Source organism: Ascaphus truei, chromosome 3 (assembly GCF_040206685.1).
Source record: "Ascaphus truei isolate aAscTru1 chromosome 3, aAscTru1.hap1, whole genome shotgun sequence".
In the NCBI taxonomy this organism is placed as follows: Eukaryota; Metazoa; Chordata; class Amphibia; order Anura; family Ascaphidae; genus Ascaphus; species Ascaphus truei.
Window position 1 is genome coordinate 413,511,732 of NC_134485.1, and position 25,845 is coordinate 413,537,576.

The 25,845-nt window shown below is 45.1% G+C and overlaps 1 protein-coding gene across 2 annotated transcripts in view; it reads left to right on the top strand.

Annotated features, from left to right (window-relative positions):
- LOC142490408 (retinal guanylyl cyclase 2-like) overlaps positions 1 to 25,845 on the top strand; it is a 140,568-nt gene that overhangs the window by 101,591 nt on the left and 13,132 nt on the right. Inside the window, exon 19 of one of the 2 annotated variants that reach the window (XM_075592666.1) lies at positions 3,032 to 3,123. The exons of the other annotated variant lie outside the window; for it this stretch is intronic. Coding sequence (XP_075448781.1) covers positions 3,032 to 3,116 — 85 coding nt within the window. The 3' untranslated portion in view covers positions 3,117 to 3,123. The remainder of the gene's footprint in view (positions 1 to 3,031; positions 3,124 to 25,845) is intronic. 2 annotated transcript variants of the gene reach the window in all.

Genomic DNA, 25,845 nt, shown 5'->3' on the forward strand with positions numbered 1-25,845 from the left:
TCCTGCCCCCTCCTGTCCTTGGAAGTGGATGGACTATGAAGGGCCATACAGTATTTATAAAGTGGCGTTATTCCATAGGACACCTTCTGTGTCGGAAGATACCTTACATCCCATTCACTACAATGGACCGTAAGGGACCATACAGTATGTACTCTATCGTGCTGGAGCTTGTCTTATGGAGTAGCACAGCTCAGTAAGCATTTCCCTTACTTCAATACATGTTATGACTCTGCCTCACAGACTGGTAGATTGCTGCAGCATTTAACACAGAAAAGTGCCTCTTATTTGTGCGTAGTTGCAGAAATAAGTGCAGTGTGAGTACAGGCTAATGAATATTACATCCTGGCAAAGTAACAAGGAAGAGTTTGGATCAGCAACAGTTAAACTGGACAAGATATGTATAATACACTCTCTTAAGCAATGCATACCCTCATATCATTACATATTAACTATGACTGATAGCAGTCCTGAAAATACAGAGCGATATCATTAGTGGTAGAGCTCACTGTGACGCAGCTGTATCCCGCAGTGAGAGCATGGGGTAACCCCAGTCACAGTGCACTTCTTATTAGCTGTGAAAGATACTGTAGATGTGTAAATGTCTCACTTCATTACGATGATAAACCATTGATCAGAAATATAGCTGTGTGCCTGCAGTACTGTATCTTGAACTAAAAAAAAAGGTCATTGTTTGGTACCCACTCTTATAAAACGTGTGACAGATACTGTATGTGCCTTAATGAAAGCAAATATAAGGACCATAGTACCATTCGTGTAACATAAACGATGTGTTTTAGAATGCATGGGATACATATCGAAGAGAATATTTGCTTAACAGTATAGGTGCAGGTGTAGTATTCTTAAATATAGAGAAACACGCTTGAAAGAAGAATATGTAAATCCTGCTTAAACAGGCCTCTTGACAGGGGGATCCCACTGTATCTCCTCATTTTGTTTTGCTCACATTTTCTCCTTTTAAATGTTCCTTCAAAATTGGGTCCAAGTACAGTTTCTGTTCTGTTTATATGAACATATATTTTGCCTACCTACTAGGACTTTTTTGGAAAAAGAAAACGAAACTTCAGGTGTGTAGGCTAGTGAAGCTCCCTCACTTGGGAACAACTTTTTACTGTATGTTAAATACTGATGTATAATTTCTACTTTTCTATATTGTTTCTATTGGGAGTAAAGTAAAGTTGGAGTACCTATGTGACTTTATTGTCTAAGTTCTATCATGTTAAATCTTTGCTATGAATGTAAAAACATGGACAATGATTGGGTATGCAGTGCAAATCGGAATATATTCATTTGCAAAAATACATACGGTGTACATGATGGCATTTAACCTATTCAGAGGATGGAGATGCAAACTATTTTTATGGTGTTTTGGGCATATTTGACTTTTCTCTAGGTAAAGCCAGTTTGTACTCACGTATTGCCATTGGGGGCAATAAAGTGTGTTACATCTGTATGTATATTGTGCATATATGTTCTATATGTGTGTGTGCATATATGTATAGTGTTTGTTCATGCATACTGCGTGTATCTGATGTGTGTATTTGGTCTGTTATCATGTGTGTTATGTGTTTTCTGGTGTGTGTACATATGTATATGGTATGTATATCTGGTGTGGTTGTTTATTGTGCGTTTGCAAGTGTACAGAGCTTGCTAATTGTACGGTGTGTACATGTGTGTAAGGTGCGTGTAGCGTGCATCTATGTTTGGTGGGTGATCTGCCTGGTTCCCGGACCAGTTGGTTGGGCTTGCCCCCCGGGCTAAAATCTGCCACCCAGCCCCTGACTGCGCCATTCAAATAATACTACTCAGTATAATCCTATGGTATTTTTTTTGCTCTTTCCCTTGCTTGTTTTTTCTGAAATCAATGGCTTCAGAGCTGTATGAGTAAAGCACTTCACATTGGTTTACCTTGACATTGGTATGCAGGCTTATGACGCTTTGGCCACAGGGTTTAACTAAATAACCAAGTAATTATTATTATTATTGAAGTATTTAAACTTTATACTTATTACCATATATGTTTTGTCAATTGGATGTAGCATTGGGCACCCCTGTCTTGTGTTGTGTGTGTGTGTGTGTGTGTGTGTGTATGTGTGTATATATATATATATATATATATATATATATATATATATATATATATATATATATATATATACTTTTCAAATGGCCTACCAGTTATGGCTGGATAGTTTATAGTCTAATCTCGTAGCAGTGTTTTAATGACATCCCCAAAATGAAAATGGAATATTTTGCTGGGAGGAGACAAATCAGTCTCGCATGCAAATGGCTGTAATAATAGGTTTGTCATAGACAGGCTGCTGTTACATACCTTTTTATAGGTATTATTTATGATATAGGAAGATGGAAGTACATAAAAAAAATATATATATATATATATATATATATATATATATATATATATATATATATATATATATATATATATATATATGCCCTCCTACAATGATTAGTATTTTTATGACCAGTACCAAGCAAATCAACTGTGGGAATAACTATTAAACTGATTGAATGTGTAGAATAATATAAGGGGCCTTTTTAAAATACATACTTTATGAGGATCATTTGTTGAGGAGCACAGTGACATCACTTTTTCTGGGTTTTATATCATATATTTGACAGAATTCACAAAATAAAGTTAGGAATTTTTACCTACAAAACTGACACTGTATTGCATTAGTTATTCATCTGTACTGCTTTTTGTCCATTCATTAATACATATCATAATGTATATTCCTATGGGTCCTATTCTTATATGATGTCAAGAAATCTTTCTTAGACTGGAGAAGGTTTTAGCCCCATTCATTTGAATGGTGCTGAACACTTCTCCAGCATAGCAAAGATATCTTCTCATCCTATAATAAAAAGAGCCCATTATACAAATACAAATGTAATTGTTCCAAAAGGATGCTACAAGAATCCTTATATATATATAAAAAATAATAATAATAATAACACATTTCTCTTCTAATGACATATATATCTACTGCAGGTGTAGTGCCCATGGGTTAACAACGGAGGAAATTGCAGAGTTCAAAAGGAGAAAAACTGAAAAGTTCCTTGATAACAAGGAATAGAGATGAGGTAGTTGGTCCAATTATAATATTGTCCAGTTGTCCACTGTGCTTGGTGTCTTGTTTACCTGTCCCATTCAGTTACTATTAAGTTGAATTCACCCACACTCTAGATTACCATCATTGGTGTAAACTTCTACCAATCAAAAAAACTAACTATTCAGATCTCATATGTACAATGTATTTGCTTGGATACAAACATTCTACAGATTGGTTGGTTTCATAATTAAAACCCAATAAACTATTCAATGTTGATGTAAACAGGGTGAATTCATCTCTAGTAATGTACGTTGTTCTCAAATCCTACCGGGGATTAAGGATATCGATGTAAAGTGTTTTTTATATTCTTCTTTCTTTTCAACAAGGGCAGTGTTAGAAGGGGATGTCTCATATCATGACGTTCAGACGTCCTAAACAATTTCCCTTCTATTGAGCATCATCAGAGATAGTCTTGTGCATGTGTTCACTGGGGAAAGGAATACATGTTAATACAAAGTAGCTGCCCATAACACATTTCCTATGTATTAAACGTTTCCCAAAGGATGTGTCTATCTAGAGATGTACAGTATATAACACCTCAGACCAGACAGACGTTTTATTGATGCAAAAAACATAAAATACATCTCATTCTTAGATGTAATTCTGATTACATAACTCCGGCATGGGACACACCTTGCAATGCTCAGTGAGACGTGCAGGCCAAACTACTGTAGGTGCAAAGTCATTTATATTCACTACTACTTACTACTTACCAAATGACTCCCTTAGAATCTGTTAAACAATTGCTGTTTGATGCGCTTGATAGTTAATACACAGACCACTTTAAATCAAATAGAAATCGATTGGAATAAACAGCTAGCTTCTCATGTACGATTAAGAAACAATTAGAAGGTACAGCAAAGACAAATAACCTGACAGTGCTTGTACAGGAACGCCTAGGAGCAAGGCCGAACAAAGAGTGGCATTTCGGATACTCTACTTCCTTGACCAAGTTTATGCTATATACAGTATAAGATGTATAATACAGCTGGAGAAAGCTCTATGCAGTCCATGGTTAAAATTCAGAGCTGGCTCATAGTTTTGCGGGGCACGGTGAGGGGCTTTCACGGGGGCCTCTTAACCGATCCAGCGGGTCTTTCTTCTCCTCAAACGTCCCGGTGTCACGTCATGTCACGGTGCCATGCGGCGTCATGTGGTCATGGCAACGCGACACCATTTGATGTTGCGGTATCATGACGGGATGCTCTAGGAGGAAATGCCAGGAGATCCCGCCGGACTAGGTAAGAGATACTTACAGAGGCCCCGCGCTCTCCCCCAACAATCAGTTTAACTGTTGTGGGGAAGAGCACGGGGCCTCTGTAAGCGCAGAGCTTGGTGCAGTGGCATATAGTGGCTTGGTGCAGTGGCATATAGTGGCTTGGTGCAGTGGCATATAGTGGCTTGGTGCAGTGGCATATAGTGGCTTGGTGCAGTGGCATATAGTGGCTTGGTGCAGTGGCATATAGTGGCTTGGTGCAGTGGCATATAGTGGCTTGGTGCAGTGGCATATAGTGGCTTGGTGCAGTGGCACCAACTGCACCACTATCATTATGGCCCTGTTAAAATGGATAGGAAAAACATAAAACAAGGATGTGGTCTTTAAACAAATCTTTATTAATAAATCTCCAAACACTCCAATTAGCACCTGAAGAGCTAACCCAATATTTTGAGCTGAACGACTCCCAGAGGCGCCCTCTTTCTCTCTCTCAGGGGCAGGCTGATTGCGTTGGCATCTTGGAAAAAGAAAGAGAAAACAAATTAATACATTAACCCAGAGATTAGTCCGATTAGAATCTATCCATAAATGAAACCCCTCTCAGAAAAACGACAGGCAAATAATCTCAGTAAGAGGCTAATAGAATCTTCTGCTAGTGACAAATGCAGAAAAGGCCACGTGATGTACTCAACAGAAGATCTATGAAAAAAAGCAATGACAGACAGAAAATTCATAATATATACACAAAAAACTTCCTGATATCCCATATCCCCAAACCCTTTTGTAACACATTCAGAGAACATTATGCATCCCTTTAAAACCTAACCGGCCCAGTAGGGGAATCATCTTAAAGCAAGAGAGCGCAAAGAAGCTGATATTTCTTGGCAAAATGCCCACTTCTCACACTTGAACCTAATGATATAACAACGCTTGAAAAAACTATTGAACCACTTGAAATTACAAGAAGCAATCAAGTCCCTGAAAAATGGGAAGCCCCTGGTCCGGATGTATTCTCTAATCTTTACTACAAAAAATGTTCCGAGGCCACCCAGGGATAGCTTGCGAGTGACTACAGTTGTAATTCCGAACGAGGGGAAGAAACCCCTATCGTGCTTTACTGTGCTGGCGTGACTGTGGCAATATGGGCATTATATTGCGGATATTCTGATCGTGCCCTAAAATTCAGCCACTATGGAAAGCAGTGCTCACCGTAACATAGTATTTTTTTTTGCAGGTCAACATCCCTCATGACCCACTATATACAATACTAGGGAAACCCATGGACAACTTAAATTAAAACAAATTCAAAATGATCTCACAAATTCTCAATCCCCACCAGCTGGACTATTACCATGAACGGGAAATAATGTATCCCCCCCTCCTTCCATCAGGCAAACAACGACATTTGTTATATTGTATATATCGAAAAATTATCTGCCTATTTAAATGTTTCCACTTTACGATTCTTGGAGACCTGGGCACCTTGGTTCCTACATGCTGAAATATCTCCATACTTAGACTAAAAAATATCTTGGATGCTATGATATTTACTATGTTGGATTTGACACACTCTCTAATATGTATGTACAAGTGCTCTACCCCTCCCCCTTAGAGGGTATAGACATACCCCCCTTTTTCTTTTCTGTACCCCCCAGTAAATCTGTAAAACTGTCAATAAAATCTAAGTAACACTTTTTTATAGGAAACTAAAAGTGACACACTCTGGGTTATTTCTTAAGGTCTCTCTCTCTCCTGCAAAACTGGGGCAGAACCAGTGCAAAAGAACTGCAGCACTGCCTTTGCCCAATTTTGCATATGGGAGACAATGGTAAATAATAATTCCCTCCAATGTGTTCATTTGTATGATATTACCCAAAATCCTTTTCTGGGTAATTGTGACAGGACATTTCCCCGGTTTAAAAAGTGCAGCACACATAGAGTCTGTCTGTGTTCAGCAGGGAGCTGGTTAATTGACTCCTGCCAGAATCAATTGGCCAGTCTCCACCTGGCTCATCAAGCAGGACTAAATGTATGTGTCCCAAAATGCACAGAGCACTTCAGCACAGATGGCCCTTGGCAAACAGAAGAGATTCCTAGGGAACCAAACCCTCTATTCCAGGGTGCAGCGGACCCTGGAATCCACCAGAGCCCGAACCCCTCCCCCAAGGACATCAACCCAGACCCGAAGACAGATGTAAAGAGCCCCTGCTTACAGGTACCTCTTGGGACTTTGGGGTCAGAGGCTGGCAAGAGGCCTAGCCTCCCAGCTCTGCAGATAGGGACTGGGAAGTGTGAGTTAACCCTTACAAAGGGATAGGCCTGTTTTGATTTGTTTTTGCTGAGATTAAGCTACAGTATATTGTTTTGAAGCTACGGGCTAAACAGCCGCCAATCTATGTCTCCTTGGCCGTCCCTCTGCACCCGTCTCCTACAGTAATGACTTTCAATCCTATAATATCACAATGTACTATTTGCTCGGGGTGAAAAAAGACCAGATTAAAAAAAAACCTAAAAAAAAACTGTTCTAACAGTTCAGGCCCAATAACCTATGCTCAAAACAACTCTTTATGAAGAAAATTGAAAGTACTGTAAACTGTATCCGTTGCTTTGTAACTGTTATATAAGTAGATAAGAAATTATCTCATTTACTACTCTGTTCTAATATTTCATCACAAAAAAAAAAAAGCAGGTTTATGGTCATTTTTGACATTATGAGACTTTAAAGTGAGAACGAAGGATTTAATAGTGGAAAAAATGTTTACCCTGCAAATGCCTTTTATAAAGTAGTATCTTTGTAGCTAACTGCTACGAAGCACTCTCTAGCAACTCTCTAGCCGAAATCTGATATAGTCGTTATTGACATTGTTATTTATGTAGCCCTGATGTAAATTTTCTCTTTCTGGCCCCCCTCCGCGTTTGCCGTGCGGTAGCGGGTGCCGCCGGAGGCTTTGACGGACCCGCCGGCACTTCGCGAGGGTGGGGGCCAGAGCAGGGAGCAGATCGGAGCTGTGGTTGCCGGGGACGCGATCAGGCCGTCGCTAGGGCCGCGATCGCGTTGCCACCGGCTGGGCGGCTTGTGAGGAGGGCGCCGCCATTGCGCATTAGCTCGCGCATGCGCAGTGAGTACAAAGCGCGCGATGGGACTCCAGAGATAGGGAGAGGTCGCGCGAGAGTAGGGAAGAGGATAGGAAGGTTGAGGCGGCCATTAGGGGTTCGCGCATGCGCAAGGGAAGCGCGCACGCGGCCCCAATGCATTAGGCAGCCCCTGGGAACTACAACTCCCAGGAGGCTTAGAGAGACAGAGGTCAGGTGCCCCAGAGGAGCCAATAGGGCTGGAGGAAGCTCAGCCCGGGAAAAGAGATACATTTCCCGGGCTTTGCAACAGTCAGTCAGGCAGAGGAGAAGGAAGGAGTAGGAAGGGTGCAGGGAGCGCGTGGCTCCTGCATCAGGTAAGGGTTCTCCCTAGATCCCCAGGCAGGCCCCAATTCCCGGGTAAGGGTAGGGGGTAACTGAAGAGGGACGCCTTAGACTGAGGAGGGACGCCTTAGCTAGGGAGGTGACCCTTGAGTGTGGGAAGTGCTGGTTTGGTAGTGCCACAGCGGAGAGTGCTGTGGGCACTGTCAAGAGGCACGGTGTGCTAGCAGTGGGATTGCTGCGGGATCCAGGGGCTGTGTGTGATTGCAGCTGCCTGTGAGTAGTGTCGCTGTATGTGCTGGGCACAGTGCGTGCAGTGTGTGTGAAGTGTGGATCCCTGCAGGCTGACAGTGTGTGCGGTGTGTCAGCTGCAGGTGAGTTGGGAATAGCTAGTAGCAGTTACAGTTAGGACTGGGTAGCTAGGGGAAGGGGGGGCAGGTTATGCCCACAGGCCCTAGGAGTTTTCCCCAAGCCATCCCAGGTTGCGGGTTCTTCAGGGACAGGCCCTAGGTTAGGGTTGCTGTCACTCTAGTAGTAGGTATTGATAGGAAGGCGGTTGCTGTTCCCACGCGGTTGGTGTTGCCGTGATCCGGTTGCAGTTCCCGTGGAGCGGTGGGACCCTCGTTGGGGTCCACCGGCAGAGTACCTGGAATAGGATCAGACGGACGTCTGACCCTTTTAGAAGAAAGTTGCGGTCCCGAGCATCGGAGTGCTCGGAAGGTATCTTCAAGTATTATAAGTGCACCAACTGGGCCCTAGCTTAATATAGTGACTGCGCAGTCACCCACGACCTCCGTAGGAGTTACGAGACATTGGGTGTGGGGTGATCACAGGACACTTGGTTGGGGAACACCAGACATTGGGCTGAGGTGATGCGGGTAGAGCATCAGGTTGTGTTATGTGATGTTATGTAATGAGTTATATATGTGTGTTAAGTAAAGTGTTAGTTATTGTTTTATCGTATACGTGTGTCATTGTATTTCTTACTCAGGGCTATCTTTCCTAACGGGGGATCCTGGGTAAGTGGAGGCGCTGCACCAAGTAAGGGTAAGGGTTTTCCCCAGGCTCCCAGCTAGCGGAGGCTCAGATCTCCTGGAGCCACACAGTTTATGCAGTACCAGTAGTCCTTTAGAGCAGGTGTGTTGCAGGGAAAGGGACCGGTTAGACCACGAGGGGCCAATGTGATATTGGGTGGGTCGGCCGGTTCACAAAAAGGGCTACATTTGGAGGCGCGGCTGAGAGATCAGACCTGGGGTGCCCTGTACATGTTTTTCTAAATTTGTGTCCTATTTTTGTTCCGCCATGGGGAAGCCCTCAAGGCGGAGGAAGCCACGTGCTAAGGTCCCGGCCGCGCGGGAAAATGTTGCCAACAGTCATCCAGGACTGGCGGGAAAACCCGAGCCCCGCCCCCACACTGTGAGTGACTCAGTACAGAGCTCGCACCACTCCCTGAAAGAGAGTACTGGACACAGAGAAAATTGCTCGCCGTCGTATGGATCCTGGCAGACCAGGGCTGGGAGCGTATCCTTTTTGTTGTGTCCATGTACGATACAATTCTTGAGCATCTGGGGTAGTATGGACCTTAAAACTTTGGCGTGCATGGTAAAAATGCGATTGGAAGACGTGAACGAGGAGGGGTACCTAGACTGTTTTTGTAACCAAGGTGGCTGCTCGTCTTGTAAGTTGGCTTGGGGGCGTATATGTGGCTGCTGCAGGGTACCAACCCTGCAACCCAAACTGCCGCAGCCTACCGAACGGCCAGTGGGAGGGGACACTGTTGTAGAAATGGAGTGTCCTTCCCCTGAGGAAGAAATAGACTGCCAGGGGTTACACCGCAATGTGTATGTGTCCTGGCGAGCGCCAGGAATAGATGAAGTTGTGCTAGCGTGTCCCTGCCTGCAAAAAGCCTGTGCCTCGGGAGCAGTCCTGTCGCAGTTACCGCTCGACTTCAAGGACATCGAGTTGGATGGAGAACTGGGTATCCAGTGTTTTATGCCAAATTGTGACTGTCCTAGGGAGGCACTGGAGTGGGGGCCTCAATGTGAGTGTTGCGGGGCCTGGTTCCTACAGCCTATCCTGCCCCAGGCGGTGGAACCAGCCGATGAAGAAGAGGAGGAGCCGGACCTCTCTCCTGAAGTAAGTGATGCGTGTCCCCAGTTTGTTCTACTTCCAGAGGCCGCCGAGGACCCGTGTGTCCAGGCCACGGTTGCAGACCCTCTCAAAGGGGACCTTCAACTGGAAGAGCCGGAACCTCTGATGGCGGAACCTGCGGAGAAAGCGGCGCCTGATGGTGCTACCGAGGTGGGTGAAGCTGCTACGGAATTGTCCACTACAGCGATGGAGGTGGTGGAGGGCCCGTGTGCCCAAATGAACTTTTCAGACGCGGAGCCAGAGCCGCTGAAGGCGGAGCTCCAGATGTCGGAGCTCCGGATGTCGGAACCCCCGATGTCGGAACCCCCGATGTCGGTGCCAGACCCGGTTCCCGAGCAGGAACCACCGAGACCAGAACCACCGATTCCAGAAGGCCAGGGTAAGGTGTTTGTACCCCCACCCATGGGTGATGATTCTAGCGACCCACCGAGCGTGGTAATGCGCCTCCCGGCGGACCACTCCAGTGAGGTCACTGAAGCAACCGTCTCAACTGATCCAGACCATGATGTGGGCCCGTGTGCCCTGCAACTGCCAGTCCGGCCTACCACCGAGGTACCAGCGGTCCCAGGCTTGGGATCAGTACCTGCCGACAACGACGGGGGTAAGTTGACTGCCCCAGGGGTGTCGGGCGTGGGCTCCCCGGTGATCGTGGAGCCTGGTGACTCCAGAGGTAGGGTCACCCGGGCGATGGGCTCACCCCGTCATCGCGTCCTGGTGGAAGTGTCTCCCCCAGAAGATCTCTGCGGATCGTGGAACGAATCCGACCTCATGAAGGTATCCGGTGTAGCGGACCGGAGCGACACATACTCCTGCGCGAGGAGTCTCCAAGCTTGGCCTTCTCAAGAAACGGGCCTACCCGAAGAAGTGGTGCCGTCCGCGGACGAAGTCACCATTAAAGGGATTGTTGGAGCGGACAAAGACTCTGTTGAGACCGCTCTGGTAGTTGTGGCCTCTCCCAGGTGCGCGATGGAGCGCTATGTTCGCCATGTGGTGGATCGAGGAAAGAGCCTGAGCCTCCCTGTCTCCCGTGAGACGAGACCGGAGGAACCGGAAAGGGTCAATACCCAGGACCCCGTACATTTTTTTCTGCGAGAGGGAGAAGGTGGGTTGGTGCAAGGGACAGGTCCTAAGCTCCAAAAGACTCACAGGAGTCAAGGTGGGATACCCTCACCCAGTCTGTTAGGGGCACTCCAATCTGAGACTCAGCTGGCCTCGGGTATCCATGCGGGGATGATGTTGGGTACAAATGGGGAATTGCTTGTATGTGATGTATCGGTTACAATGCATTTTCCATTATATAATTCTCTGTACGGTTGCTACCCAAGCGAGTACGTTGGGATTCTGCGAAGGGGAGAATGTAGCCCTGATGTAAATTTTCTCTTTCTGGCCCCCCTCCGCGTTTGCCGTGCGGTAGCGGGTGCCGCCGGAGGCTTTGACGGACCCGCCGGCACTTCGCGAGGGTGGGGGCCAGAGCAGGGAGCAGATCGGAGCTGTGGTTGCCGGGGACGCGATCGGGCCGTCGCTAGGGCCGCGATCGCGTTGCCACCGGCTGGGCGGCTTGTGAGGAGGGCGCCGCCATTGCGCATTAGCTCGCGCATGCGCAGTGAGTACAAAGCGCGTGATGGGACTCCAGAGATAGGGAGAGGTCGCGCGAGAGTAGGGAAGAGGATAGGAAGGTTGAGGCGGCCATTAGGGGTTCGCGCATGCGCAAGGGAAGCGCGCACGCGGCCCCAATGCATTAGGCAGCCCCTGGGAACTACAACTCCCAGGAGGCTTAGAGAGACAGAGGTCAGGTGCCCCAGAGGAGCCAATAGGGCTGGAGGAAGCTCAGCCCGGGAAAAGAGATACATTTCCCGGGCTTTGCAACAGTCAGTCAGGCAGAGGAGAAGGAAGGAGTAGGAAGGGTGCAGGGAGCGCGTGGCTCCTGCATCAGGTAAGGGTTCTCCCTAGATCCCCAGGCAGGCCCCAATTCCCGGGTAAGGGTAGGGGGTAACTGAAGAGGGACGCCTTAGACTGAGGAGGGACGCCTTAGCTAGGGAGGTGACCCTTGAGTGTGGGAAGTGCTGGTTTGGTAGTGCCACAGCGGAGAGTGCTGTGGGCACTGTCAAGAGGCACGGTGTGCTAGCAGTGGGATAGCTGCGGGATCCAGGGGTTGTGTGTGATTGCAGCTGCCTGTGAGTAGTGTCGCTGTATGTGCTGGGCACAGTGCGTGCAGTGTGTGTGAAGTGTGGATCCCTGCAGGCTGACAGTGTGTGCGGTGTGTCAGCTGCAGGTGAGTTGGGAATAGCTAGTAGCAGTTACAGTTAGGACTGGGTAGCTAGGGGAAGGGGGGGCAGGTTATGCCCACAGGCCCTAGGAGTTTTCCCCAAGCCATCCCAGGTTGCGGGTTCTTCAGGGACAGGCCCTAGGTTAGGGTTGCTGTCACTCTAGTAGTAGGTATTGATAGGAAGGCGGTTGCTGTTCCCACGCGGTTGGTGTTGCCGTGATCCGGTTGCAGTTCCCGTGGAGCGGTGGGACCCTCGTTGGGGTCCACCGGCAGAGTACCTGGAATAGGATCAGACGGACGTCTGACCCTTTTAGAAGAAAGTTGCGGTCCCGAGCATCGGAGTGCTCGGAAGGTATCTTCAAGTATTATAAGTGCACCAACTGGGCCCTAGCTTAATATAGTGACTGCGCAGTCACCCACGACCTCCGTAGGAGTTACGAGACATTGGGTGTGGGGTGATCACAGGACACTTGGTTGGGGAACACCAGACATTGGGCTGAGGTGATGCGGGTAGAGCATCAGGTTGTGTTATGTGATGTTATGTAATGAGTTATATATGTGTGTTAAGTAAAGTGTTAGTTATTGTTTTATCGTATACGTGTGTCATTGTATTTCTTACTCAGGGCTATCTTTCCTAACGGGGGATCCTGGGTAAGTGGAGGCGCTGCACCAAGTAAGGGTAAGGGTTTTCCCCAGGCTCCCAGCTAGCGGAGGCTCAGATCTCCTGGAGCCACACAGGTTATGCAGTACCAGTAGTCCTTTAGAGCAGGTGTGTTGCAGGGAAAGGGACCGGTTAGACCACGAGGGGCCAATGTGATATTGGGTGGGTCGGCCGGTTCACAAAAAGGGCTACATTTATATAAAGGCAGAAAAGGAGAGTCCCTTCTTACAGTAGTTCACTTTCCTTTAAAGAAGTGGAAGTTTAGGCATGGTAAAGAGTAAAATAGATGTATTCAGCACATTACGACAGGGGTGCGCAAAGTTTTCTTCATGCGCCACCCTGTCTCCTCTCCCCTGCGGCTCGCGCCCCCCCCCCCTTGCACGGCTCTGGCGGCAAATGACATTGCGGGGTCACATGACCCCGCAGCGTCATTTGACGCCGGGTTGCCATGGAGACCTGTCGCTGGAAGGTAAGGTAACTAAAAAGTTATAGGTCTCGTGCGATCCCTGGCATTTATTTTAAATCCCTTTGGGGACGCACAGGGCCTCTGTAACAGCCGCGCCCCCCCCAGAACATCTCGCGCCCCCCACTTTGCTCACCCCTGCCTTACGGCACCGTCACTCTTCTGGTTGTGCAAGTGAGGTCTCCAGACTGGAGTTCTCACTGGCATAAGATGTGTCCTTGTTTTTGATCCCAGTAGGAGAAAAATAAAGATGCATAGAAGAGTCTGAGTTAGGCCCACAGATAAGAGTAGGTCTGTCTTTTTTAGTTTTGACTTTCAACAAGGAAGTATCTACAGAAAACATTATTAATAGCATTTTTAAGTATTTTTATACTTTATCTGTTGCATTTTAGCTGCATGTCTAAAAAAAACAAAAACAATTTAGTTGCTTTCTTTGTATAGATTGATAAACAGTGTCTGAGGCTTATTAATTGGAAAAAAAAGTGGGTACAGACCTGACTGGCAATAACGCTGCATAGTAATATTCTAAATAACATCCTTACGCAAGTACTCCCCATTTGTTTTCAGGCAGAGAGCTCTCTCATGTGTCTATTAAGCAGTACGGGAAAGGTATCCAGTGACACGTAAATCAGATTATCTCAATCTGCTCCCATTAATAGAATGTTCAGCGCCCTGTGTCCTCTGAGGCTCTCACAACAATGTCATATGAAACCACAATATCTCAAAGAAATATAAGTTTTATTTGACATTAAAAGAGCACTTCATAAACATTCCCTTTAAAAAAATGAATGTGTTTCATTACAAATCAACACAAAGGGTCTGATCCACAGGGCTCAGTGACTGTCAGTCAGGGCTCATAACATCACGTTACCTAAAACCGTAACGGATGTTATGTTCCCTGAGGTTAGCGCATATCCACCAAGCTAATTATATGCAACAACAATGGGCATTGTATATCTCATTACCATAGACGTAACGTCACGACAAGTTAGCACTGCGTTGAGTTAGCTCCCAGTCAGCATGGCGTTAAGCATGTATTAATTAAAGGTACTACCATTCAGACCCTGAAATATGGAGAGTATATTTTACTAGGGTACCCAATGACTTGAACACACCCGAGATACCTGGGAAATGGGCTCATTTTGATATGAAAATTACATTCAAGTTACTTAAAATTAGCATGTTTCTCTGGTATATTTAGGTTTGTTTCCAGATTTTGTATAAAGGAGTGTTTGGGGAGGTATAGTATGTCTAAGACATTTCGCCACCGGCATAGCGCCGCAGCCATCCCATTGCTTCCATTTAGCCGCTGGAATATTTAGCCGCTGGAATATTTAGCTGCAAAGGTAAGCCCGTAACCTTTCCCTTTACCCTAGAACCCCTAACCTTATCCCTTACCCTAAAATGCCTACCTGTACCCCATAGCCCTAAAACCCCTAACCTTACCCTCTTACCCTAACCCCCAACCTTACCTGCTTACACTATCCCCCAACCTTACCCCTTACCCTAAAACCTCTAACCTTACCCTCTTACCCTAACCCCCAACCTTACCTGCTTACACTATCCCCCAACCTTACCCCTTACCCTAAAACCCTAACTTTACCCCCTTACCCTAAACCCTCTAAAATTAACCCCTAGTACTAATAAACGCTAATGCACTTACCTTAGCGGCGACTAAATGGTAGCGGTGGGGTGGCTGCGGCGAAATGTTCCATTCCAGTAAAAGTATCTATGTCTAATAACTTCAGAGTGACTATGTAGAGGAAGGGATAGGCCCTCCTTACTCAACTGTCTTTCATCTATCAACGAGACTGCCATCAATGTGACTGAGCACAAACCACCTATCATAATGCAGGTGTATGCATCTATGTATGTCTCTATTTATATAATGCACACAGTGTACTCAGCACTTTAGAAAGACAATACAATACAGTGAATAATAATACACTAAGCGGAACAAAGTCCCCCCCCGCCCCACCCTTCTTACCTGGTGTCCGGCGACTTCTGATGTCATGCCGTCGGAGACCAGGTAAGTGAAGTTACAGAGGCCTCGCATACGCTCCTCGGCATTTAATTTAAATGGGAAGAGCATGGGGGCCTCTGTAAACTCATCAGTGCAGAAGTAAAGAAACTCACCGTTATGTAAAAGCTAGTTTATTGTCCTGAAACTGCTGAACAGGCACCAATGGAGGATGGAGAAAAGTCACCATCTACCAAGTTGAAAGAACTCTTTATTTAAGGGGAATATATGTTAAGCTTCCAACACAGAAGCAGTTCAATGTTTCATACAAAAATAGGATAGTGAGGCGGTTCACTGCTGCCGTCGGGGTATGAAAGTAGAAGATCCACACACAAATAAAATAAAAGGTTGTTTTTAATTAGTGCATATACACTGAAAAATCTGCTACAGAGAGAACTCTGACGCGTTTCGTCCCAGCTTGGGACTTTGTCACACGGTTCAAGTGGGGTGATTATATTATTCATTTATCAGTGGGACACTGGATGGAAGTGTGTTCTATTACTCATTATGCAGTGATTTTTCTGGACTGTTTGTAGCACAAACCTGTGTACAATTGGTAGCATCAGTTACTCCTTGGAGTGATTCTTGGATATCTGTTATCTGTATACATTATACTGGTTGCTCATTGGAACGCAGCTCTACAATCAAGAACTTGGAACATAAGACTTTATACTATATATATATCCAAGTTTTTTCCCGTTAGGGGTATGGACACGCAATTTGGTTGTTTATGCTATTTTTAGTATGATACATTTAGTGTCCATGGTGATGCATTGGGAGTGAGTACTAATAGTGTTTATACAGGGGGATGGTTCCTCTTGTTAATAATTGGTTAATTATTCATCCAGTGTGTTTTTACTCACCCAATTTAGTTCAACCAATAGACATCTGAGGCTCACTATATATGCATCACTAAGGGCAGTGCCAGATACTCTTTGAAAAGGTATTACTGCTTCACATTCCTCCCTACCACATCTCAGCCCCTACCCGTGGATAGTCACGTCACACGGTTCAAGTGGGGGGATTATATTATTCATTTATCAGTGGGACACTGGACGGAAGTGTGTTCTATTACTCATTATGCAGTGATTTTTCTGGACTGTTTGTAGCACAAACCTGTGTACAATTGGTAGCATCAGTTACTCCTTGGAGTGATTCTTGGATATCTGTTATCAATGTTTCATACAGTATGTAACCCAGGAGAATGAAAATGGGCAGGATTGGATAACCAGTTAGTCCTACTCCAGTCCTTACCTAATAAAGTGCAGATCCAGAAACCTCCATTATTGACTTAACAAGACATTAACTTAGTATTGATAAGTGCTAACGGGTATTGTCAAAGCTCACCAACAATGTGTTATTGCCAAGACGGCATGGCATTAACTTTCACGGCCGTTACTATTAATAATATGCAAAAGAGGTGGGTAACACCTCAACGCATATCCACAGCAGGCCATTCAAGTGGCAACAGGACTTAACACATTATGTTATGTCATGGCTATATCTGGTGTTAGGTGTTTCAAGTATCTAAATGTCAGGTGACAGAAAATGTTGGGCCTTGTCCAGGGTGCTGAAGTGGCACACTTTTGGCTTCCATAGCAATATAGGAAGCCAAAGTGAATACCTTGGATTAGGACCAAAAGTTTAGTAAAGACCTATGTATTCATCCCATTACCCTGAAGAAGTTGCTCTCTACTAGGATGAGGTAAGTCCAATATGTTTTCAGCTACCCATTGAGTGCCATTTTGGCTACCTAGGTTCTCCTTGAGAAAGCCTAGGTAGCTCCATTAACACTTACTCAGTTCTTTTTAACCTTTTAAATGTTCTTTTTATGTGTGTATGTCTACTATATATCTATAGATATAGATATATCATAGGCCACCTCTTGTAGCTGAAGAAAGAAGATCGAAGAAGTCTAGGGGAACAGATGAAGAAAGAAGAAAAGAAGATTGAAGAAGAAATACTTACAGATGAAGACTCTTAGTCAAGGAAGGATCGAGGGCATTGTACAGTATAAGATGAGGATTCCTTGTCACCAGGTCATGGACTGATTTTCTTTTTTTTGTTTTGTTTTATTTAGCCATCTGGTCCGTGGATTGTTTTGAATGTTGCTGATTTTGTGATTTTTAATTTTTTTAATGGTTTTTAGCCATCGGGTCTGTGGAATGTACTTTTTTTTTGGTTGGGCAATGATCCTTTGGGGGTGGAGGGGATTGGTCCCTGGGGCTCCCATTGCCCTGAAGATGGTGGTAGTCGAGTAGGATGTAGTAAGTCCAATATTCTTTTCAGGTAACCATTGAGTGCCATTGTGGCTACTTAGGTTCTTCTTAGTTGCCCCATTGACACTCAGTTCTTTTTATCCTTCCAAATGATATATACTGTGTACAGGATATGTGTGTATATATATATATATATATATATATATATGTATATAGTCATTTTTTAAATTGAATTCTTAAGTGTGTAATTGTTTATGTTTATATTGGCCAGTGGCCCTTTTAGCCACCTTTGGATTATATGGTTAATGTCCAGTACTGTAGAAGGGTTGAAATATGGGGGAGTGGGTTATGAGGTAGGTGCCTGGAAAGGGAGGTTAGGTAACCCAGGGGGGATTAAGGCAGGAGATTACCTCCTTGTATGTCATAGCATTTTGACCTCTATGCCATACAATGAGCAGTATGGTTGTTTGGCTACCTTAGTGACCATGATGCATAATGCCTTCTTCACCTCTATGGCTTCTAAGGTTTTAATTTAAAAAAAAAAAAAAAAAAAAATGTTAAAGGTTGATACATGTATACATTGCATTTCAGCATATACCAGGCATCTTCTTTAGAATATGGGTACTACAACCAGCATTACTGGCAGCTAGCCCCGGGGTGTCTTATTCCGATGCTAGCTGGCTATCACCATGTTAGCCATAGGCTAATAAGGCCCTTAGCGGCCATTGTTTTTGCATATAATTAATTTGGTGGATGCCCGTTAAACTCAGTCAAGCTTATGTACGTTACCTATCTAGGTAACGTCACATTATTTTCCGTGATTTAACGGAGCTTGGTGGATCTGCCTCCAAATCTAAAGGCATGACCTGGTTACAAAACCAACAGTCGCATTCTAGTTTAGAAAACTTGACCTCACTTTATTCTCACTAGAAGCAGAACAGTGAGGGGGTGTTTAGTGGAGATGAAAAGCCTGAACTTTAATTCATCTTAGGTTGTGTCAATGCTGCCAAAGACCGCACGGAGGCGTGCGCGCACGTGACATCACCCGCGATTAGCGGGAGAGTTTTCTGGCCAAGGTAGACGCAAGGTGGGGAGCATGTCCAAGGGCGCGACTGTGAAGTCACAGAGCTGATTCGTCCTCATTGGACGAACCGTTCACGTGACCTGGCCGTCGTGCCGTGGAATCAGATTGAACTGATTTCTCACGCACCGCGCGCCCAATCCTGCTGTCGCACGCGCGTGCATGCACGGTCTATGGGCGCGATCATTGCCTTAAGGCATTGTGGTCATGCCACACCTGCACAGGCCTCTGTGCGGTCTTCGGCATCATGGACGCAGCTTACACTTTTAACATCTTAATTTAAAAATAAAAATGTTCAGATTTTCTTCAAATTTTGCAATTTAAAACTCAACCTTATCACCAAATCTGGCATATTTCAGTACAACCCTATTTACAGACCAAGAGCAGTTTTAAATGAACCAGCTAGTTCAAACACGACTGTGCTGCTTTAAATATTGTAGGGATATACTGTATTTATTCTCTCAAGCTCACACTACTTGCATATTTATTGGATATTATATCCAGAAACATGGAATAATAACTGGTTAGCACAACAGTTTACATTATGGCTAACAATATATATATATATGTTTAAAGTTATCCTGTAAAAGCACGTTTTTGCATCTTCTGGCAGGCATATACAAGCTTTAGAAAAAACACGCGAGACAAAATAAATCCTTTCTCTTATCAGTAATGAAGAATTTTACCCAGGTCCGCTACCATTTATCTAGAAAACAGATACTGTTTTGGAAGTGTTAAAATAATGACAGTTTTCATTCCTTGATCTCATAGTGATTCAAACCCTTTTACAGAGATGACCCAGAATAATTACCCATAATGCTAGCACAAACATTGTAAAATAAAATATATTTAAAATATAGCTAAACACGTTAGTTATGCAGATGTCGGGTAAGCTCAAGGGGCAGAGATCTCCCTAGCCCGGTTATAACATGGTCTCATTATGTGGACCCCGAGCACCGCGTTATAACTGGGTTCAGCTATATTATGGTTTTAGATTGTGCCTCGAACTTGCTATGTAGCTGCTGGACTTCTGTCTCACAAGCCATGGTTCTGCTCTCCAGCTCCTCCAATGTTTGCCCGTGTGAGCCCAGCTGTGACAGCGTCTCTTGTATGACATTTTTAAGGTCTGATATATTTTCCTCCAAGAGAGGGAAGATCAGCTTCAACACTTCTCTGGCTATGGCCTCTGCCTCAGTAATTTCCTGTTCTTGGGGTATCGGTGATTATTTCCTCTTTCAGACCTCTCTGGCGATTTTGGCTCTTGGGCCGCCGTTGTTTTTTTGTTGTTGCTGTTTCTTTGTCTTTTTGCTTATTGATCTTTTTGCTGCTGGTGCTTGCTTTATCTATAAATGTATCAATTTGTAAATGTTTGGGTTGCCTTTCACTTTGTTCTGTTCCCAGGTATATGGTGCACGCTTAGCTGGGTGCCCTGCTGTGCATGTAGTTGGTTTGCAGTTTGAGTGCCTTTGTTTTGTTGGGGGGGAGGGGAGATGAGAGATTCCACTGCAGCCTTATCTAAGATGGTTGCAGATCGTGGGGGGGGGGGGGTGGACTATGGTTATGGTGAGGAAGCAGGGTGTCTGCCACCTGTATCAGCCACCCCCATGGTTTTCAATTTGGACCCAAGGGTGTACTGGTCTGTAACAGCCAAATGCAGCCCTTTCGTGGGCTTTCCCCTGCCTCAGGCAGTATGTGGCTCCCAGCTGACTTTCTTTCAGTGTCTGTTTGGTGCGGGGGGGGGGGGCAGGGTTTTCCCGACAGGGTCTCCTCCTTACCTCTTCGCTGATCAGCCATAGCCCCCGCCTTTTCCACACTGCGGACTGGTGCACATGCTCCTTGTTCTTGCTGGTCTCGCCTGATGCAGCCTCCACCATCCTCCTTTGCGCCTCTGCCCGGAAGTCCGCGCGTCCCGCTGGCCATGGGTTTGCACATGTGTGCCTGCCTCCTGCCTCTCTCCGGCGCTCCCAGACCTCAGACCTTGCTGTCTCTACTCCCGTTGTCTCATTCGGGTGCCTTCCAGCCGGTGCAGCGGCGGCCTGATCGCTCCTGCAGCAGCTGACTCTTCACCTCTGCTCTGTGTGACCGCGCGCGTGGCTCGCCTCCAGTCGCTCCCCGGTCCTCAGTCTCCATCTGCATCTGGCTTGCTGCCCCGACCTGTCTTCCGGTGTTTTGCCCTGCTTTCTTGTTCACCTCTCCTGCTTTTTGTGTGGATTTGTGGTGGGATTAATCCTTTCTTGAGGGGTATTTTCGGAGGCTTATACAGGACTCTTCTAAAGTGCGGCAATTGCAAGGGCCCTCCCACCGGAAGTCCTCTTCCATGATCTTCTCACTCCTTAAGAAGTTCATTATTCTGTACATCTGTAGTTTAGCTATAGTGTCTTATGGCACACGTCACAGCAGTATTTATACAAGGATCCCCTGGCTAGATCTCTACCTTTTGATAAGTAAAGTTGAGCCCCCTTTGGGATTCCTCTGTTCAAATCCTAAATCCTACATTGTGCAGTGAGGATGAACCTTTGTGACTTACATTTACCTGAAATAGTGAAGGTATATACATGGGGTTCCCCACACTTAATGTAAAAAGCGAAGCAACAAAGAGATATCAAAAATTGTTTTTACTACGACTAGAAAAAACAAACAACTAAATGTAATATGAGGTGCATGTGTAATTAAGGTGCACGCAGAGGGACAGGGAACGCCAAACCAGTCCAGTAAAGATATAACAAAGAAAGGTTCCGCAGCACTCTCCAGATAAAAAAAAAGACATTTATTGTAACATAGGGCAACCAACGTAACCTAGACCAACTTACGTTTCGGACCCACATGGTCCTTTCTCAAGCTCTAGTGAACAGATCACCATTATATAGGGACAGAAATATGGGTGGTGCCAAAACAGTAATCATCTAATTAGTCTCAGCTATGCATGTAATCACAACCCCATGTGTCTGTATTCATGCATAATTACTGCGCATGTGCAATGCCTGTAGAACATAAATAAACATGTCATATCCTTGTACCACCAGACAGCGCTGGATAAAGCTCTAAAGCCTCAGTTATGGAGGTAATGGGGCCCATGTCCCATAAACTGTACCTCTGTTAATAGAAGAGCCTCTAATCCACGCCTGGCTGACTTTGTACACCCGCTGGCGTCATAGGGAATCCGCATCACTAAGCAGATCAATGCAAAGTTCATTAGCCTAAAAGGAAACAGGGCGCAATGACATCACACGCTTCCAAGGGAATCCCTAAGTGTGTGCTAGAGAAGCCTAATGCGCATGCGCAACGTAGAACTGTGAACTCACTAATTTACAAGTAAATAGCGTCCCTGGAACCCAGTCAAATAAGCCATATAGGGCTCCCAAAGGGGAGGTCACCTACTAGTTGCACTGTCCCAGTGATGCCTAATACAGTGGCAAACACAACATATAAACAGAACCATACAAATAACAAGGAAATAAATCCCAACATGTAAAAAATGAAAGTCATAAGGGCAGGGGAAAGGAAAGAGACAAGGGAACAGGGGACAACAAAAAGGCAGTACAACAAACAAGATACTGGTACTCAGATCGCCCGAATGACCCACATGTAAGTGGGTTAAAGTCCTGCACCTTTCAAAGCGGGTAAAAGGCCAAGTCAGCCGGGGAGCAAGTGTAAAAAGAGATATATATTGGATGTACCACGTGTGGCTATTCTAGGACACACGAAAATAAGATAAACGGGAAATCCCAGGGTTACACTCTATGAGCCCTACGTATACGCTGATCCGGAACAATTCACATACATGAACATAGACTCAAAAGGAAGCAGAGATGGTGATGACTGACATAAAGGCGAATCACTGAGGTCATCACTGACCGTCCCTGCTGAATTATACCAATAACCTGAACGGAAATGCCATATTAACAGAAAGAGTCTAATAGTCAGAGTCCCATCAGATCGTAGTCTCTATTAAGACCCAGGGGATGCATAGGACCCAATTCGTGCATCCAGAAGGCCTCACGTTTTCTAAGGCTAAGCATCCTATTGCCCCCACTTCTAGGTTTGGGGACATGATCTATCACGTGCACCCGCAGTTGACTAATGCTGTGCCTAGCCAGTAAAAAGTGAGCAGAACCTGGCTGATTTTGTACCCGACATCTAATCGTAGATTTATGCTGGCTCACTCGTTCTTTTAGGTTTTTTTTGTCGTTTCCCCAACGTAAGCCATGCCACAAGGGCATGTAAGTAAATATATCACAAAATCGTATTGCACGTCGTATAGTGTTTCATGTGGTATAAATGGCCAGTTAGTGGGTGAGTGAAAGATGAGCCTTTTTGGATGTTCCCGCACTGCTCACACAGCAGGCAAGGAAATGTACCTTTAACAGGTGTTCCCAAAAATCTGGCAGTTGATGGTTTGTTAGAGCTCTAATGACAGAGTCCCTGACAGTAGGTGCCCTTCTATAAGACATAAGTGGTGGAGCAGTCAGTACTTTGTTAAGTTTTCCATCCGCTTCAATGAGATACCAATGTTTCCGAATCACACGGCTGATTTCAGAACTTGCTGAAGAAAATGAACTCACACATGGGATCCTGCCAGTGAGGGTATTTGTAAGCATAGGACGTAAGATAAATTCTCAATAGCTGATAGAGACATCTTCTGCATTTCTAATTCATTGATTATATATCCTCTTGCTGCAAATTTATTTAACCATCTGATGTAATCTAACACCCACCTTAGTTGGTTCGCTTACAATCCATATAACCCAATATAGTTGACTCCTGGGTAAAGAACGTATACTTTGTGGTGGGTGAAAACTATTATGTAATAGAAGCTTATTATGGTCCATTGCCTTAGAATAAGGGTCTGTCTTGATCATATTCCCTTGTAGATAGGCCCTCATTTAAAAAGCGGACCTCATTTAGGTCATAAAGCATGCTAAAGGTGATTGTATCCACTGCAGCGTTAAGATGTTGAAAAAACGTAAGGAGAGAATCCACATTGCCCGTCCACACAATGAATATATCATCTATGTAGCATAGCCATGTAGTGGCAAACTGTGAATACAACAGGTTAGTATATACATATTTGTACTTGAGGTGGTTCATGAAAATGTTCGCATACGAGGGAGCCACATTGGAGCCCATAGCGGTCTCTCGTACCTGTCATTTATGCAAAAGTAACAACTTGGGGTTTATGTATCAATGTATAGAAAAGTGTGCGTTTGATGCACTGCTCAGGTTTCTCCCAGCAGAGTTGCCGCATACAGTATGTGAGAACAGCTTTTTACATCTGATGCAGAATTTTAGACTTGCTGTACGCTCATTCAGATATAGCGCATTTTTGGGGAAAATAAAAGGCAAAAAGATGTGAAGGTGCCACTGAGTGCTCATGTGCAGGCAATTACCCAAAATTGAGAGGAGTGGCTCAGTGAGTAACGACACTGAATCTGGCACTGAGTTTGAAGCAGGGGAACCTGGTTCAATTCCCGGTGTTGGCTCCTTGTGACCTTGGGCAAGTCACTTTATCTCCCTGTGCCTCAGGCACCAAAAACATAGATTGTAAACTTCACGGGGCAGGGACCTGTGCCTGCAAAATGTCTCTGTAAAGTGCTATGTAAAACTAGCAGCGCTATACAAGAGCATGCTATTTTTTATTATTATTATTATAATTATATACGTACATACACTTTTAATGTAAAAAGCGAAGAAACAAAGAGATATCAATAATAATTTTTACTACGACTAGAAAAAACATACAACTAGATGTGATACGAGCATACACAAAGCGTAATAATATTTTTTTTTATAAAAACACACGGAAACAATACATCAAAAAAACAGTGTTTCTCCCACAGAATAAGCAAAATGTAAATGCAGTCTGTTCAGATTATATATATATAGTGTAAAAAAAGTGACAAAAACCATCCACAGTGAAGCATAAAGCAACTGTAAATATTACTGTATGTTCATTTGCATGTCTTAGACAGGTCTGCAACCCTAGTCTAGTCTCAAACCTGCAAGCCATTAAGACCAGCCTCACACTGATGATACCCATCAAGGTTGAAACATGTATGTGAGTAGGTCTAATGGCTTTGCATCTCATCCCAGCCTCTGTTTAAAAGCTGTGTTTAAAACAGCATGCAGTGGCTTGAGGATTGGCTTGTGTAATATGAGCTTGAGACAAAAGGTGGCACTGAGTGCTCATTTGCATGTCATTTCCCAGAATCCCTTGCTGCAGTGGAAGCGCTGTATGCTGGGTGACAATGGGGAAAGACAGGGTTGCAGACCTGTCTAAGACATGCAAATGAGCATACAGTAATATTTACAGTTGCTATATATATATATATATATATATATATATATACTAGCTGAGAGCCCCGGCGTTGCCCGGGATGTTTGTGGTGTGGGGGTGGCATTTGGGTGGGGAGTGGTCCACGCGGGCCATGGCGGTGTGCGGTGGTATTGCTGCTGTGGCTGTACTGATGGTGATTGTATCGGTGTGCTGATTTGGGAGGGTTTCTTGCTGATGTGGGTGTGCCGATGGGGGAGGTGCGAAGGTGCCAATGTGTGGGCGCTGATGGTGTTGATGGGCGCTGGGAATGGTGGGGAGCCGAGTCTACGTGCGCGTGCGCGTGCGTGTCTACGTGCGCGTGCGTGTCTACGCGCGTCAGCGTGCGTTTACGTGTGCCTGTGTGTATACGTGTGTATACGTGTGTCTACGTGTGTATGTATACGTGTGTGTACACGTGTGTGTGTCTACGCGCGTGTGTGTATATGCGCGTGTGTGTGTCTACATGTGTGTGTGTATACGTGTGTGTATAGGTGTGTGTGTGTGTATACGTGTGTGTGTATAAGTGTGTCTGTGTGTGTATACGTGTGTGTGTGTGTATACGTGTGTCTGTGTGTATACGTGTGTCTGTGTGTATACGTGTGTCTGTGTGTATACGTGTGTCTGTGTGTATACGTGTGTCTGTGTGTATACGTGTGTCTGTGTGTATACGTGTGTCTGTGTGTATACGTGTGTCTGTGTGTATACGTGTGTCTGTGTGTATACGTGTGTCTGTGTGTATACGTGTGTCTGTGTGTATACGTGTGTCTGTGTGTGTATATACACGTGTCTGTGTGTGTATATACGTGTGTCTGTGTTTATACGTGTGTCTGTATAGGTGTCTGTATAGGTGTGTGTCTACGTGTGTGTGTGTGTGTGTGTCTGTGTGTGT